The sequence below is a fragment of the Rhodnius prolixus genome, unplaced genomic scaffold (genome assembly GCF_049639745.1).
Source record: "Rhodnius prolixus isolate KJV_2025 unplaced genomic scaffold, Rpr scaffold_4, whole genome shotgun sequence".
Taxonomy (NCBI): domain Eukaryota; kingdom Metazoa; phylum Arthropoda; class Insecta; order Hemiptera; family Reduviidae; genus Rhodnius; species Rhodnius prolixus.
Genome location: NW_027411614.1, coordinates 10,778,866 through 10,795,732, shown reverse-complemented (window position 1 = coordinate 10,795,732; position 16,867 = coordinate 10,778,866). Strand labels below are relative to the sequence as shown.

The 16,867-nt window shown below is 35.5% G+C and overlaps 1 protein-coding gene across 5 annotated transcripts in view; it reads left to right on the top strand.

Annotated features, from left to right (window-relative positions):
• Positions 1–16,230, top strand: part of LOC141455353 (uncharacterized) — a 79,967-nt gene extending 63,737 nt beyond the window's left edge. For 3 of the 5 annotated variants that reach the window (XM_074130339.1, XM_074130340.1, XM_074130341.1), the window contains exons 2-10: positions 8,703–8,875; positions 10,135–10,220; positions 10,723–10,809; positions 11,407–11,549; positions 12,161–12,311; positions 12,405–12,532; positions 12,609–12,682; positions 13,698–14,861; positions 15,964–16,230. In XM_074130339.1, coding sequence (XP_073986440.1) covers positions 8,800–8,875; positions 10,135–10,220; positions 10,723–10,809; positions 11,407–11,549; positions 12,161–12,311; positions 12,405–12,532; positions 12,609–12,682; positions 13,698–14,861; positions 15,964–16,034 — 1,980 coding nt within the window. In that variant the 5' untranslated portion in view covers positions 8,703–8,799 and the 3' untranslated portion in view covers positions 16,035–16,230. Of the gene's footprint in view, positions 1–8,537; positions 8,876–10,134; positions 10,221–10,722; positions 10,810–11,406; positions 11,550–12,160; positions 12,312–12,404; positions 12,533–12,608; positions 12,683–13,697; positions 14,862–15,963 lie in introns of those variants that run through there. The other 2 variants (XM_074130342.1, XM_074130338.1) reach the window with 2 other exon arrangements.
• The last annotated feature ends 637 nt before the right edge of the window (positions 16,231–16,867 follow it).

Genomic DNA, 16,867 nt, shown 5'->3' with positions numbered 1-16,867 from the left:
AAGTATTGGTAGTTAGAGATCATGGATTACGGATTACAAAAGCGGGACGGGATCTATGCCCCACGGCACCCAAAAGAGGCCATTATTGTGCCACCCCCTTTGGATCTAGTTGACAAAACCTCCCCTACTAAAGAGGTTGAGGACTTTCCCTACTAGTTCTTTTTGCGCTATTATCTCCTTTGGTCTCAAAGTTCCAAAGGTTTGATAGCGCAACCTCTCGAATGCCACGCAATCGAACAACCAGTGAGAGACCTTTTCCTCTCCTTCCTGACACAATCTGCACAACGGTTTCAAGCTGATAAGCCCTCACCTTGTTCAGATGCTTCCTGAACCTACCATGCCCTTTGGATAGGTAGGTTATCATTTCATCATTTCAAGGGCCTACAAAAACCTGTATCCGGTTCTAGTTGTTCGTGTTGTAAGACTATGACACTGGCTAACATACTTCCCCTTAGGAGGTAGATGCCGACTAACTTTTGAAGAACAGAATTTCAATGCATTCTTATGATGTCTAAGAAAGCCATTTGGATAGGATAGAGTAATCTGATTTCTGCCCAAGCACAGAGTCTCTTCGGTTATTTTGTTTACATATCCAAGGCATCATAGTCTTACTGTGTTTTACTGAGATATTTAAAATTTATACTTCGAATCTCTGCGGACGGAGTACGCTCCATGCATTTAATTGTTATTATTTATTATATTCTGTAATGTAACTTATGTATTTATGTATATAGCTAGAAGTAAATAAACATCATCATTATTATTATTATAATTATTAGTCAACAATTACTTATTTTTTCAATTATTTTGTAATGGTAATTCGAATTTCAGGCGTGAATTCGATTGTACAAACAAGGTACGCCGAATTTAAAGTTACGATTGCAAATAAAAGGAAATTTTAGGAATTCTTGTCCAGTTTGACCGGAAATTTTAGGATTTCAGCTTCAGTGAATTAATGATTAAGCCAGTGGTGGAATGTATACACAACAGGGCCGGCGTCAGCTTCTGGCTTACCCGGGCAAGTACCCGGGCTAACATCGCTTCTAGGGGCCCCCGGCACTTGTCGCCCCACACCGTTTAGAATACCCTTAAGGAGCGAATAAAGCGAATGTACATGGTTTTAAACGGAATAACTGACAAAGAAGACGGCGGCTAATCTTCAGAACAGCGTCCAGGGGCGTGGCCTATTTATTTAGATCGTTTTATTTGCTGTATAATTTTTAATGTAGTTGGCTAAGATTTCCACCACAAAAGGCCCCGCTGAGGCTTTGTCGCCCAAGGGCCTACAAAAACCTGTATCCGGTTCTAGTTGTTCGTGTTGTAAGACTATGACACTGGCTAACATACTTCCTCTTAGGAGGTAGATGCCGACTAACTTTTGAAGAACAGAATTTCAATGCATTCTTATGATGTCTAAGAAAGCCATGTGGTTAGATCGTTAGGTGAAGTAAACAAAAGAAAAAAAAGTTCAAGTAATTGTTGCACTGATAATAAATGGAGCGGATGAAATGATAATTAGCTGAAGATACTGAAGGCAGTGGCTAGCATAATTAGGTTACTAACGAGTAACTTCCTATTCTGTATACATCCATTCTATTATAAATCCATCCGCCTGATAATTATAATTATTCCAAAGATATTCCATTTTCATAGGGCAAAATAGATAATGCATAGCTATTGCGAGTTTAATCTAGTTGAAGAAAAAAAATGCTAGCTGTATAAAGGAAAAAAAAAAACTTTTGTAGGAAGTAGATATGGTCAACAGTGGCGTGTGCCGACCAGACAGTTTTGTACAGCAGTACTGCGTCTCCGTGCACACATGGGCCCAAGATCATTCTTGTGGAACTGAACGGGCGGCACACGTGACTCTTCAGTCTGTTCTTCACTAACACGTGATCCGTTTGTGTATGAGTATGTATGAAGTTAAGGGCCGTTAGAATCAACCACTTCCGTGTCCTATATTCCACTAATATTACTAAATAAGGGAAGATATAATAACAGATGTTGTTGCGGCCAAAAACTTTGAGCCTATAGCTTGCAAGTTATCAGCAACGTCTTCTTAATCTACTTCTTCGAATTCTTCTCCGTCCACTGTGTCCAATAATTACTGTTAGGCGTATGTTCTTTTGTTTTTTTTTGGACGTTTTTCCAGCGTATTAGGTCTTCAAAACAAAAATCGCTAGGAACTCAAACAATCCAAAGATTGAAAATATCGATGATTTTTATCGTCGTAGCAAGCATGTAATCCTAACCGGATTCAGCCCTTCATCCATCATCAAAAGTTAACTAATTAGGTGCATTGGATTTGACTTCAGCTAAGTCAAACACTTGTTGACAGAATGAGCTACTTAATCCAGTAGTGAAGAACGACCTGGGCACAATAAGACGTTGTCTGGTGGTTAGCTGCACACTCCAGCATCTGTTATTGGTAAATCATCTACAGATCTTTTGGTCTTCCTGTACATAAAGTCTTTCTCTGTGAATTTTCTAACTCCCTGCAGATTTATTTATAACTTACAAAAACCACGCTACTTTCAACGCTGAGAACATTATATGTAAACAAAAGTTTACAATCAATTTACTTATCATGCACACACTAAACAGTGTTTATAGTAAAAAGAAAACTAAGAAACAGAAAATAGAATTTCATTAACATTAGCTAGATCATTGTGATTACGAAGCAATCATGGTAATAACGTATAAATGGAGTGAAATGAAACTCTAGAACTGGTAAAGTACGACTGTCAGGTAAATACGTGCTCAAGAAGACAAATGAGTAAATTAGCTGTAACTAGAGTATCGTGTGTTTAAACGTCTGCGACTGCGTTAGCATCTAAAATAGATGTCATTGTTCTTTATAGATTAAGACCTGGAGAAATATATATATATATATATATATAGAGAGAGAGAGAGAGAGTGAGAGAGAGAGAGATTGCAAGAAAAGAAAACATTACCTGAGTGTAATAGAGCAGTCATGCGATACTGCTCTCTTATTTTAAGTATTAGAACTAAACGTACGGTTTTATTAATTTAATCCATTATGATCTTTAGTAATAGCCTGGAATCGTGGAACAGAGATCTATCATTAAAATAATGGTTGCAAATACATGATGGACCACTTTTATCTTTTATCTTCGTCTCCAGTAAATGCAGCAGAAGGAAGTTGAATTTTTAAGCTAAATTTTGCGAATTTAACAATGGTGCTAATGTGCATTGTAGATTGTAGATTGTATTAAAAGGGCGGTTCCACCAAAAAAGGGGAAGGAACGCAGGCAATCCAAAATGCCCATTGTTCTCCGCCTACCCCTCATCTCATAAGAGATACCAGGGTTTAAAAACAAATCCGGCTAAAAGTTGCCATATGCTAATGTAATAAACTAATAAAGTAGTAACAGGACACTAGGGAGCATGACGACTCAATCGCCACAGTGCACTGAATAAACTTAGAAAGTTCTGGTAAAGAGTACCAGATGCTACAATCTCCGGTAGGGAAACATTTGACCTTCCGAAGACGAGAAATCTAGTTTTAGAATAAACGGGGCACACCTCTACAACGTGCCGCACAGTCTCATTGGACTCACCACAGCCAGCGCTAATTGGCGACTGGGTAAGGCCGCATTTGAAAAGATTCGCATGTCCACTCAACACCTGAACCAACTGGCGGATCCGGGACCTGCTAAAACTAACTAAAGCCGTTTTTAGACAGGCCAAGAATTTCTTTAGCCTGATGGCAATCAGCTTGGGATCTCCACCGTTTCCGATGTTCTTTCAAAATCCACTGCTCCACCTCTGTTCTACAACGTCGATAGGATGCAGGGATAATGGGCTGAGGAGTCATTGTTATCATCGTCCATTACGATGGGTCATCAGAGTAATCACTTTGCTCCATAGGAGAGCATTAATTAACGTAGAGTCCAAAAGCAAGAATCGGTTTCCTCGTGAAACAGGAGAAAGGCTACTCTACCTTGAGTAAATTTATCCCTGGAAATAAAATGAACTAATAGAGGTAAGAAGTGAAAGGCATTTTAGAAAATTTAGCTGCACACAAAATAGTGGGAGAATAAAACAAGTAAAGTAATGCGTTATTTTATGCGAGCTTCAATAATTTGCGAGTAGTCTGCAATGTGATTTTGCATGCTAAGTTTTACATGAATACATGGGGTCTGAACTCGAGTCTGTATTCTGGTAAACCAGACTTGTGATCTGTTTGGGAACTCTAATAAAAAAACTAACCATGAAGAACTCACGAAATTTAAGCGAAGTTTGTTGCAGGTAATTGAACCAGAGGGGAAAAAAGCTTCAAAAAAATTTATTCAGTTTGCATTTCACGATCTCGGCCCATTTTCCAGAGTTGCATTAAAAGTTAAAAATATAGAAAGTAAAAAAAAGGAATGTCCATTAAAATCAAGAAGACATATTAAAAAAATAACCTTTTTATTATTGGCAGATTAAAGGAGCAGAACACCGGAGTAATTAGTGGCAAAAAAGAGGATACAGCTGTAACGAACGAAGGAGGTTACCGTTTCTTAAGACTGTTATAAGTATATAATAATGATAATAATACAAAGTACATCAACAGAATGGGGGAGATGATACAGGTCTCCTTCGGGTTATGAGTGTGTCGTATGCCAGCCTTACTGTTATACAGAATAACAGCCGCTAAGACACACCCCCTGCTCGCCCAAACCCTTAATAATGACTTACTATAATGAAGCCCTTCAACAGAAGATAGTTAACGTTTTCTCCTTGTGTGGAGGGCAATCAACCAAACAATCAACCCTCTTCCTCACTGGTCCATCACTCTCACCTACCAAAGATCTAAAGAGAAAAAGCTTTTCAGTTTCATTTGGCTGAAAGTGAAGGCGCTCGCTCGCACGTGTGCCTCACTTTCTACCTGTGCTGGATTAATTTCTGGCACAACTGATGTCGGACATATGTTTCTCGGCCGGCTGTCTAGACGACCTTGATCGTGCCTTAAAAGTTCAATAGCCTTCTATGTCTAGTGAAAGACTAGGGATTTTCTAATTTCCGTACTTACTACAAAAATGTTATAGTTCACCTTAGTGCCGTGATTGGTGTCAAAGGTTACAAGCGAACTCATTTTGGGTGACACGAATTTTAATAATATAGCGATTTGTGGAGTACTTTGTAGAAATTACGGTATTTATTGAGAATAAGGATTCAGCAAACTTTCCTCAGATCATAAGTGGGTCTTTTGATAAATCTACTTTTTCTACTATGGTTGCAAATATCAAAAAATTATAAATATTTCTATAAGTGATAAGGTGCCAGAGTTAAGTTAGGATTTTTCAATTTGACGCCGAGCTCAAAAGTTTCGCTATCACTACACTATACATTCCTCAGTTATAAGCTATAGTATTTTTTTTTTGGGTACAGATCTATAAATTGAGAAGATATTGAAATTATTTTGCGTTATAAGTTGCTCTAAAATTTTGCCTTCATTTCGGTTTTCACTGTCTAGATCGTGTAAAATATTGGAAAAATGATCGCATAAAACAATAATAATATACTTAATACTCTTAAGGGTTTGAATAAACACAAATTAACCTAAATATAGTTTATTCACATAATTCATAAGGCATAACACACATAAAGCATAACTTCCATAAAGAGTGATAAAACTAAACTCAACTAAATTGAGGAATGTCTCCAACTACCTGCAACCCTCTAGCTACCCCTAACGGTCAGCCCTTCTCTTACACCCTCTACAGGGTTGCCAAATACCAAATATTCCAATACATTTAAATTTACTACAATCGAAATACAAGTATAATTCCCACTCTAAACTTAAAAAGAGCAGAACTAGGTAGAAGCTTTCGGCAACTAAAAAACGCTTTGACGATAGATCTAAACTGTTTCTAGACAACAAAAGACTAATTTATACTTCTATTTTAAAACCTATCTGAGCACATGGAATACAACTGTATGGTTCAACCAAACGCACCAATCTCCTAAGGATTGAATCACTACATTTTAAAATACTTCAATCCGTAGTAAACCGGGCTATACATCTTGATCTTAACATTCCTTTTATCAACCAAGTCGCCAAAACCCGGCACAGATAACTCCACTTTAACCTGCAATCACATGCGAATCCTCTAGCTTAAATTTGTTTTTCTTTTGTACAGGCCTTCCCTTGCGGGAGTATTGAAAATTGAATGCAATTAATAATTAGAAAACTTGCTTGCTGATGATAAAAGTTTCCCACTCCTGGTCTACATCATGAACTTGTTTCCATGAATCCGAAGATGTAAAATCCCATAAAGGCAAGTTCCATATAACAGTTTTCATGTTATCACAATATTGGCGTTTTGAAAACCGTCTACATATTGAGACTATTCTCCTCCATAACTTCCAACAATTGTAAGAAAATATTAATCTTTTGAGAAAAATCATCTACTAAATCGGATTTCTAAATTGCGTGAGAAACACGGTCCCATTATATCGATCATGATGGACTTTTCCGTAAAACCACAGAAAGCAGTTCGTTGAAATAGAGAAGTCAAAGTAACAAAAAAAAAAAGTTTGGGTTTAAAGTTAATACAGGAAAAAGGAAGGAGACTATAAAGTTTAATGTTATTGTGAGCTAAACAATAATGAAATGGGCATTTAAGGTAGGGATAAAAATGTCTGATTGTCACGGGGGAAGAAAGGTAAGACCGGAAATAAAAAACGGGACGTATGTGATGCGTACATTATCTTTGTTTCTTTCAAGAAATCACTTTCAACCACAAGAACAGTTTAAAGAAACAAAATGAAAAGAAAGGATACAATAAAAAACAAACAATGGTAAGGCAGAAGAGAAGTATAGAGTTAGCATTCGGGTGCAACACAAGGTACTACAAGAACACGAGTGGTGGAGCCACGGATAACCCGCAGGAAGGGACGAACCCGACAGCCAAGTAACAAGGAATATATTGTAAGGCTTTTTTTTTCCAACTTCTTCTCCTTTCTGAGAAGACATTTGGTGCGGTAGTGAGTTGGTTGATCAGTTGTGTGTCTGTTATATAAAGGAGACTCGGGGTATACAGGAGAGAGGCTTCGGCAGCTGTGCATCTCGTTACCAGACGTGTGCCATCTCATCTTCTCTCCCTACACGCATGAAAGCTCCAAATCACTAAGTCACGCACGGAATGTAGGCTAATCAAAGAGGTGGCGATTATAAGCACCTTTCTCCCAATTCTCGATGTTTATCGTTCATAAAGTAAATTAGAGTGAGCCACTCGTAAGATTTCCCTTACTGCAATCTTGAGATTTATTTAAAGTTTAATAATGCACATTCGCTTAGCAAGTTAAAAAACTCCTCGCTTTTCTTTAACTGGAATAAAGCATGAACTCTCAGACCTTGTGAACTCTGTAAATCTGGCGAAGTTGATAATTTACAGCACTTCCTGAGTACTTGCCTTGATTTTATCTCATTCAGACACAAATATATCGCACAAAATACAATGGAATCTTTGATAGATCAATGATGAAACTAAATTGAACAATTTGTTTATATTTCTGATTAATTGTTTAAAATTAAGAAAATTCTTAATCGAATATCGATGAACTAAACATTTTTGTTACTCGATTAATTTACTAATCACAACGCTTCTTTATTATTTATGTGCATAAAATATGTTCAACAAAAGAATAACATGATAATTTGTGATTCGCGTAAGTTAATAACTTTTACAATTTTGTACAAAAGAGTTCTTATTTTTGTTTTTTTGGTTATAATTTTGTTCAATTTTGTCATCTTTTTTGTACAGACTAAACCATGTACTATGTTTAAATAATGTTTTGTCAAACGCTTGTTCAAAGAGCCAGTCTTTATATAAGCAATAAATACAAATGCAAATATGAATTATTAAATATTTGTTAGTTTAATGAGATTTACCATATAAATTTATTCTAAAAAACAACTACTTTAATGCATTTAATTCTTCGTAACATACAATACAAGATACTGAAACAATATTTTGCTTAACTGATGCTTTAAAATAAATGCCTACGTCTCCCTTTTCTAAAAACCTAATTTACCTTCAGAAAAATGATTACAACAAAAGTTATAAGATGTGTGGATCAATTATTATAACCCAGAATTTTGTTGCATTAGTTTTATTTTCTATTTAATTCAATACACACTAGACTAGACAAACCACAAGATCATCATTCTTTATATTGAAGAAGGAAATCGTTCAGTGTTAGGGCGAACTGGATCCAGTGGAGATTCCTCAGATTCGAATCTAGCTGATGACCCTTAGATTCTCTCTTTCCAGGAGCTTCTTACAGCTCACTGCCCCGGTGATGGACAGTAAGAGAGAGAAGAGCGGAGTTGGCACAGGGTTGCAACACCAGCTACAGCAAGTGCAGTTTATGGTACAGTCAGGAATGAGCTGCTAAGACAGTTGTCTGTAACGAGAAATTAAAAAAAAAATAATGAATCGATTAGAAAGAAAAAAAAAAGAATATGAATTATTATAACGACATTAGATGTATATTTTATAAAACTCCCATATGATTTATTTGTAAGATGTTATTTATACGTCACAAACATTAAACTATCAACAATCAAAATAAGAACCAAGGGGTCATCTCTAATTCGGTTTTTCTCCAATTTCGATTTCCTCTATACAAATAGCCACTGATAACTTGTTTAGCATTTTTTTTTTCAATTAATTAATGGATTGTTACAGAGCATTTTATTGGAGATGAAGTGAATAGAATTTGCATCCCAGAAAACTTCTATAAAAAATAAGGAAGCTACTTTAGACAAGAAAGTAATCAAGAAAAATGGCCGATGTATTCACTAATTTGGATATGATAAGACTTTTAGAGCATAAATCTGTATTATTTGTTGGTGATAACAGTAAGTAAGGTTGCTTTTGATGTTTTCTTAGATTAAGGTCCAGTCTTCACCTTCAACTTCTCTTTCTGGTGATGGTTACTTTGGTAATGTTAATATTGTTGAACATACTCTACAAGGATGTAACTAAAGTTTGTTAAATTTTTTCTAAAATTAAAAACAAAGTTGTTTACTTATACTATTTGGCAGAATCTTTGAGATACAGGCCTTTTTTAAAACTTTAGAGGCAAAACCACATACTGTGATTATACTAGTCGATTTTAACTATAACTTCTACATTTTCATTTCATAATTACCGTGCTAAAAGTAGGTCATGAAACGGAATTTGTTTAATATTTAATAAAAATTTTGTGGAGAACATTGGGCAAAGATATTTCTAATCTATCTGGTAAGGCTGCCTTCTTGGTAGAACGTAGATTGACCTAAAGTTCACACACTATCCACCAGGATACTGGCACTTGAAGATACATCTGCTTAAAGTAGGACTTGCTATTGAACCGCAGAAGTCATCCAAGAAGGAATGCAAACCATTTCTAATGTTTAGAGTCTGCAACGTTAAGTGAACAGCGTTTTAAGATCCTCGCCAACATTTGGTCTAAGGACAAACTTTCTTATGGAAGTTTAGGTTTAGTAATTGGTTATCTTAGGACCTTAGCAAACGGTGGAGGTTATAAAAACTTTCTAAGAAAAGCGCTAGTTTCCATTGTTTTCGGTTTTTTTTCCGGATTTTCTGTACATAACCACATTTTATTGCAAGTAATAATTAGTTTAAGGAAAATTTTTAAGCAACATGATAGGACGTGAAATGCTTTGGATAGCTTCTAGGAACAGCCGGCTGCTCGCAATGGCATTTTGTGGTTGATTGAAACCTATTTTATCTGCGGTTCTTTTTTTTAATGCTGGGTGCTAAGAACCAGCCTTCTCAGCTACTATCTGAAGGTTTTTCTCCCTAAGCCTAAAGATGGCTGAGACCACTTTCTAGGCTCTTCAGACCAGCTGTAATCCTTAAAATTAGCACTGATCACTTGCAAAAACATCCGTAACTCCTTTAACTTCAGAAGATCCTTGATAAACGTCCAGATTTGAATTCGCTACTTTCTACTAAATCATGTAACAAGCTGTGTAAATTGGATGTTAGAGTGATGCCTAATAGGAAAAACTTGTAAGCTGTGGATTGCGAATAGTAAAAAATAGATTGAAGATGCACCTAGGAACTACATTTTTATAAAGCTGCACTTTTTGAATTTATTTTTATTTTTCAGATATCAGAACTCTTTATAAAGATTCAGTGTGCTTATATCAAACTAATAAGTTAATGGACATCAATCTTATTGGTAGAAATGTAAGGGTATGACATTTTTTAATTCGCCATTAAAAAAAAAAAAATTACATCATCTAAATACCTCTTGTTCATTACTTATTTAACAGAATTTCATAGGGTTCCCGCAAAACGTGATTACAAGATAAGTTATTTTTTGTCCTTCCAGTACATTGTAATTTTTAGATAACCATAATTCACTCAACTGAGCAGTTTGGTGACTTGCATTAACATCTTTGCAATTCTTTCCAGAATGCAGTTGTTGCCTGGATTTGTCTTCCAATTTTCCTTGTCTGGATTTCACCCAAAAACGTGTATTGTTCTACACCTCACTATAATCTCTTTAAACTGCACTCTTCTACATTCAGGCAACTTCTGTTCTTTCTATTAGCCACCATATTCCTACGTTTTTGCTCATTAATCTCCTCTGATTAAGTACTATTATTTTCGTAAACAGCAACTTCAAGTAAGAACAATAATTAGCTTTAATTTAAAGTTTTTACTAAAGTTTCTATGCCATTATAAATTCCAGTTAGAAGAGAGTTTCTTGGGCGACGCATTGATCTGCAGACAGAACATGTACAAGCAACGAGCTTATGTAGAACGTAGGCGGTTTGAGGTAATTGTGCCAAATATTTTAAGGATTTTTGTGTGAAAATTGAAATTTTATAAAAAATTTCAGAAAACAATTTTCTTTTTACAAAGCGTTTGATTTCGGGAAAAACTATGAGAGTTCTAAAATGGTTTGTAATCTACTGATTGAATCATGCTGCAAAATGATCAAAAATGTGAATGAACTAGATTGGAGGAATAGCAGAGTGGTTTTGAATGGGTGTTTACACATTCGCGACTCACAGAGTTCATAGTACACAGAAATTGAAGATTACAAACTGAAAGAATTTAGTAAGTGGTGGATGGCAGAATTTGATTAATTATAATGTAACATTGCTTTCTGAGCAAAAGTTCGAAATCGGATTGAAACCGATATCCAGAAACCAGAATATCTCCTAAACAAAAGAACTCACTGAATGCAAAACTTGGCTTTGCGCTTGGTATTATACTTTTGCTTCCGGAAGTACCACTAAATCCTCTGTGTAGGACGGATGGTTTTGTTGGTTATTACCTTGGGTCCACAAAAAAAAAAAAATATGTTAAACTTCTTTATTTTAACTGAAAAATTTGAAATGATAAGAAAAATTAATATTACATTCTATAGACAGACAAGCTGACCTTAGAATTTTTGTTCATTACGCATTGTCTAAGCCCGACATTTATGCAATATTTAAAAGAAGTCCGCGCCGGACTAGTCAGGGTGCCTGATGTTATCTGCATGAACAGCTTCATTTGGGATTTTACCAGGTGAGTACTTAATTCTATGCAATTTTGTAACAAACAGGAATAGATTTCCAAAAAAGAAGTTTAAATACCAATCATTCCTTAAATTATGAACCTTTAATTTTTACATGCATGTCTCAGGACTGTGTTGTCTGGTTATAGAGCTGTAAGGTGCTTTTAGAAAGAGAAAATCTAAGGGTAGACAGCTGGATTCGAATCTGAGACCTTCCTTTTTCGAGTCTAGCGTATTTTACCGTTCACTAGTCTTGGTTTAGATGTGTTTTTTGTTTTTGTAATCAAATCAGTCAATGTTATCTAATGTTTCCAAATAGAGGTGGTTGGAAATGACACTTTTATGGCATAATTCTTAATCTTGAGAACCCCTAACACTTGATAAACCAGAGTTTCGCCGAACGTAGAATAATTCAAAAATAGATATTTCCACGCTTTTCTATCTCTTATTTTCTATATCACTTTAGGGGCCGTAACAAAGGTGATTTAGTAATGGTCTGCCCTTAGAAAAATGACTAACCGCCATTTACAGGGCCTTAAAAAAGACAATAAAATAAAAACAATCGCAAAATAACCTGGACACTGCGAAGAACTGCAAATAATTTGTTTAAATTTTTCATCAGATGGGGCCCAAGAGCGGAAAAAAGATATAAGAAAAACATGACAAACCTAGTGGAAGTGTTGGATGAGTGCCTGCCCAGTAGTACGTTATTCATATGGATCACAACCTGTCCAGTAGCTAACGACGCTGATTGTATTCCTTTTGTCACTCAGGTGAAAATTTCTAGTCTTACCATTTCCGCATCTAGGTCAGGAGAAAAAGTCAACTGTTTAATTTCTTATTCAATCAATCATATCATTTAACAGCTGGCCAACATTCATGAAACACTCTGCTCTGATATATTGGAGGGAAATCGTATTGCAGCTGAACTATTTCGATTACACGGTTATGACGTCATTGATACGCACCATCATCTATTTAGACACACTTTCAGGTATGTTGGAAATCAAATTACAGTTTTTGTTAGCAGATTGTGCCTGAATTATTATAATTGAATTTGAATTTTGCAGGCGTTCAGCAGATGGCGTCACATTTCTTCCTTCCGCTGTCAGATACATCACCTACCTTTTGCTGACACACATAGGTATTGTTTTGCTTTTATTTAGTGATATTGCTTAGGTATTTATGTGTAAATATAATTTAGAGTTCAAGTAGAAAGGGCATACACTAGTCGACATTAAGGCTGGAAACAGTGGAGCGAAGAGCAAAGCGGCGAAAACAAACGCAAGTTAAGATATGTCACCACGCATAGTGGGAAGATAGAGTAACGCTACCAAAAGAGAGAGTAGAGCAACGCGTTGTGACATGTTTGATTTCTTCGCTCTCATCGCGCTCAATTTTCTAGCTTAAAATGGATATTGCTGCATTTATTGGTGTAGTTTTTTAAAATAAACCTCTGAGAGACTATAAGGAACTTCTACATCACCACCGATTTGTGTTGGATAAGAAATGGGACAGGATTAATAGGGTTAACATTGAAATTCGTCCTTTTCTTGATTAACACGCCTTCAACACTGGTTAGTGTGGAATCAAATGTTGAAACAGACATTCGAAAATACGCATGAAACTTGCCAGGATGCTCCCGAAGTTGTTGGTACAAGTGATGGAGTTCAAGTTCATGTCTAGTCATGTTTATATCATGAACACTGCAGCTCCTGCTTCTAAGCTGCTGTAAATACCAAATTTTCAAGGAAGAATTTCCGTACAGAAATAATTACTCCATCATGTCTCGTCAAAGAAGAGCGGACTAAACTCGTCACTATGTGCTTGCGACTCTTTGCTCGCTGCTTGTCGGTCTCTTTGATTTGAAGCAACTATCATTGCCGCTTTGCTCGCCGTTCCACTATGTTTCGAGCCCTAGAGGTGCGCTACATGAAGGCGCTAAAGGTAAAACATCAAGTAAATTCTTTTTTAAGTTTTGAGTATTCGTTAAATTTATTTCGAACTTACATACGGGTACTTTGATCAGAATTGTACTGATTTGCTATTCAATTTCTTCTTCGCAGAATTTTGATAAAAGGTTTTGTTTTTCTTTTAAGGTGACAAATAGTAAAATTTACATTAAGTGTTTACTAAAGCAAATATTTATAATATTTCAGCTCTATCTTGGGATGTCACTCTACCAGGACGTACCAACGGGACTGCATTGCACGATGAAATTGCTAGATCTAAGAGTACATATTCCACAAAAAAATCAAAAAATTACTGCTCTGCTTACAATAAAAAAAATGGGTCTTCAAAAATGTTTAACTCTTATATTAATGCAAATTCATCTGGAAGTTCACATCAGTCCGCAGAAAACACTACAGATGAAGAAGGTTCTGTTAAAACTCCACTTATTCGGGTGAAAGCTATATGGAAAGTGCTGGAAGAATTTGGAAATCCGGTTGACAAACATATGATACAAGTATGTCCTGCTGCTAATGGCGATGATGTGAAAAACGAGAAAAAAACAGTTGAACCAATCAACAGTACTGATTCGTTTAGCGAAGAATGTCCTGCTTTTATTGGCGATGATGTGCAAAACGAGCAGAAATCAGTTGAACCAATCAACAGTACTGATTCCTTTAACGAAGTTGAAGAGGGAGAAATAATTACATCTGATTTGGAAAAACCCAAAGCCCTTGAAAGTGATTTAAATATTAAGAATAATATTTGTCAAATAAATCGAGAAAATAAAAGAGTGATCGGTGAACTAAACAAAAGCTACAACGGAGATCAATCTGACCACTTAGAGGCTGCATTAGAAGAAGGAGAAATCGTCGATGAAAACTTAATAGATCGCAAAAGTGTGATAACTAATTGGGCAGGATGGAAAACCGATACGAATTTGATCAGAGATTCTAGAAAAGATTTAGTCACCCTAGAAATACCGAGCAAAGAGCAAGGCGTATTGAAACTGAACGCAAACAATTATCAATATTGGTGCAACAATCGCAAGAACAATGAAAGATCATTTTACAGAATAGAAGGATTCATAAAGCAATTAAAACGGAAGTTAATTACTTCGAAGAAGTGGAAAAAGAATCTGATCAATAAGAACAATAAGAAACTGCTGTTTGGCTATGAGAAAAATGAACGCCGCGAGTTATTCCGACCAAAGGTTTTACATTCTATTGGAAATACAGAACATAACGGGTCCAATGTTGATTGGGTGGCTGAACAATGGCGCCAAGTCATACAAGGCGAGCCAAACGAATCGGTGGAAGTGCTCGGCTACTGGCAAAGAACTTTCCAAAATGAAGAAAGCGAAAAAGATGCAAGTAAGGACAAGTTTTTAGTAAATTTCTAAAGTTTTTCCTTAGATGAAGTTAGAGATGCCTAAAGAGTGCATACATGCTAAATTCCCTTAAATTTACTAAATCTAAGCGTCGTCTGTTTCTCTGAATAAACGGTTATGTAGACTCGAATTTGCATAATACAAGTATGAGATTGAATGAGATAGGCGCCACGATTGCCGAGCAGTTAGAGGACTAGTTCTATGTATGGTTTTCGAAGTACCGGTTCGATTCCCGGGTTGGATTTTATTTAATCCTTAATAATTGAAATGCTTATTATGAATTGCATATTTGTAAGTCGCCTCCGCCTTTGAGAGTTATTTTGGTAGTTGGTAGTTATTTTTTTTTATAATATAATTTAGAATGAACCTTTAGGTAGATGAAGAATAAATTATTTAAGACATTTGGGAATTCGGTTGTTTGCTGGATGAGATGTAGATTTCATTTTGAAGCGATAAGCAAAGTTTGTAGAGGGGCTAATCATGCGAAAATCAAGTTGTAAAATCAGTTTATCCTACCTTTACTTTTTAGCTTTTGTAAGGTTTTATGTGTCTATTTGTTTGGGTTTTTTGTATAAGCAATATAGGAATCCAAAAACAAGTTCTGATCCTGAAGAATATGCAGAACTATTTCGGGATCATAAAAGCTCATTTAAGAGTGCTTTGGTTTAAACGTGTGGAATAATTTTAATACGCCATGGAAGTTAGTTGCGTTGGATGCAACTTAATCCAAAATTGTATTGTTCTCCATCCTTAAAAAAAAATAAATGAATGAAAAAATACTGATATTAATATAAGGAGAGAATAATAAGGTTTAGCGTTAATAGAGTCTCATAAGGAGATCCCGGGTTCGAATCAAGCTTCTAGCTCTTAGATTTTCTCTTCCTAGGAGCTTCTTTCAGCTCACTATCACCGGATAGTGCTGTCTGTAACAAGAGAACACTGTCCATCGGCCAACAGTTCCCTGAAAAAAACTCCGGGCGCCAGTAATGTGCAGAAGTTGACGCGCCTTAAATTGAAAAAATAATAATAATAACCTTAACTTGATACAATACAGATAATTTAAAAATAACTCAAATTTGTTGCAGCTAGAGAAGCTTATCATGATTTCGTTGCCTCAAAAAAGATTGAAAGAAGATGTTCTATATCGTTTCTTTGAAGATAGTCAAGAAGAATGTAAACATAAAGAAAGAAAAGAAATTGCTCGTCAAATGTTAAATATTGCACAAATAATTTAAAAAAATTAGATAAACTATGATCATGTAATTCAGATAGGTCATAATGTTGAGGTAAACTGTATTTTAAGGAAAGAAATAAAAACATATTGGGTATTTCGTATCATTTTAAAGTATTTACTAAGTTGCTTAACAAAAATAATGTGAAATTTGCATTCACAGACTTAATGTAAAAACTACAATAGATTTTGTATTTACAATAGATGGATTTCAAACAAACTGCTGGTCGTGGTAACAACAGTATGTCTTCTGCAGTCTTCCACAATTTTAAAGATTCCAAAAATCTTACCTAAATTTTCATGTAGACATTTACAAAAAAAGGGAACAAAACTTTCTTTCTCAAGTTTTTGGTTAATAATTTTTTAACTTTAGGGCCACTAATTTTGAGTTCGCACACAACAGTTGCGAACATTTGACCCTATTGAGAAACAAAAAGGTTTGTTCACAAAAAGGTGAGTTTGTTTCTGCCCTAGAAACTTCTCCTTTTTATAGCAAATATTCAACTAAATAGTATATTTATTGCCAATTTCAGTCGTAATATTTTATTCTATTTGCGGAACTTTTGACCTAGGGATCAGGACATCTTTAGGGCTTATTTACTTAATAATAATTATGATTTGTTTTATATTGTTAACAATAAGAGTTTGGGTATCTTCTGTTCTTACTGTTTAGGTTCTCTTAAAGATAACCTAGTCTCCCTGGGTCGAAAGTTTGGCAAAAAATAAATCTGGAATTGGCAATAATCTTTTTAGGATTA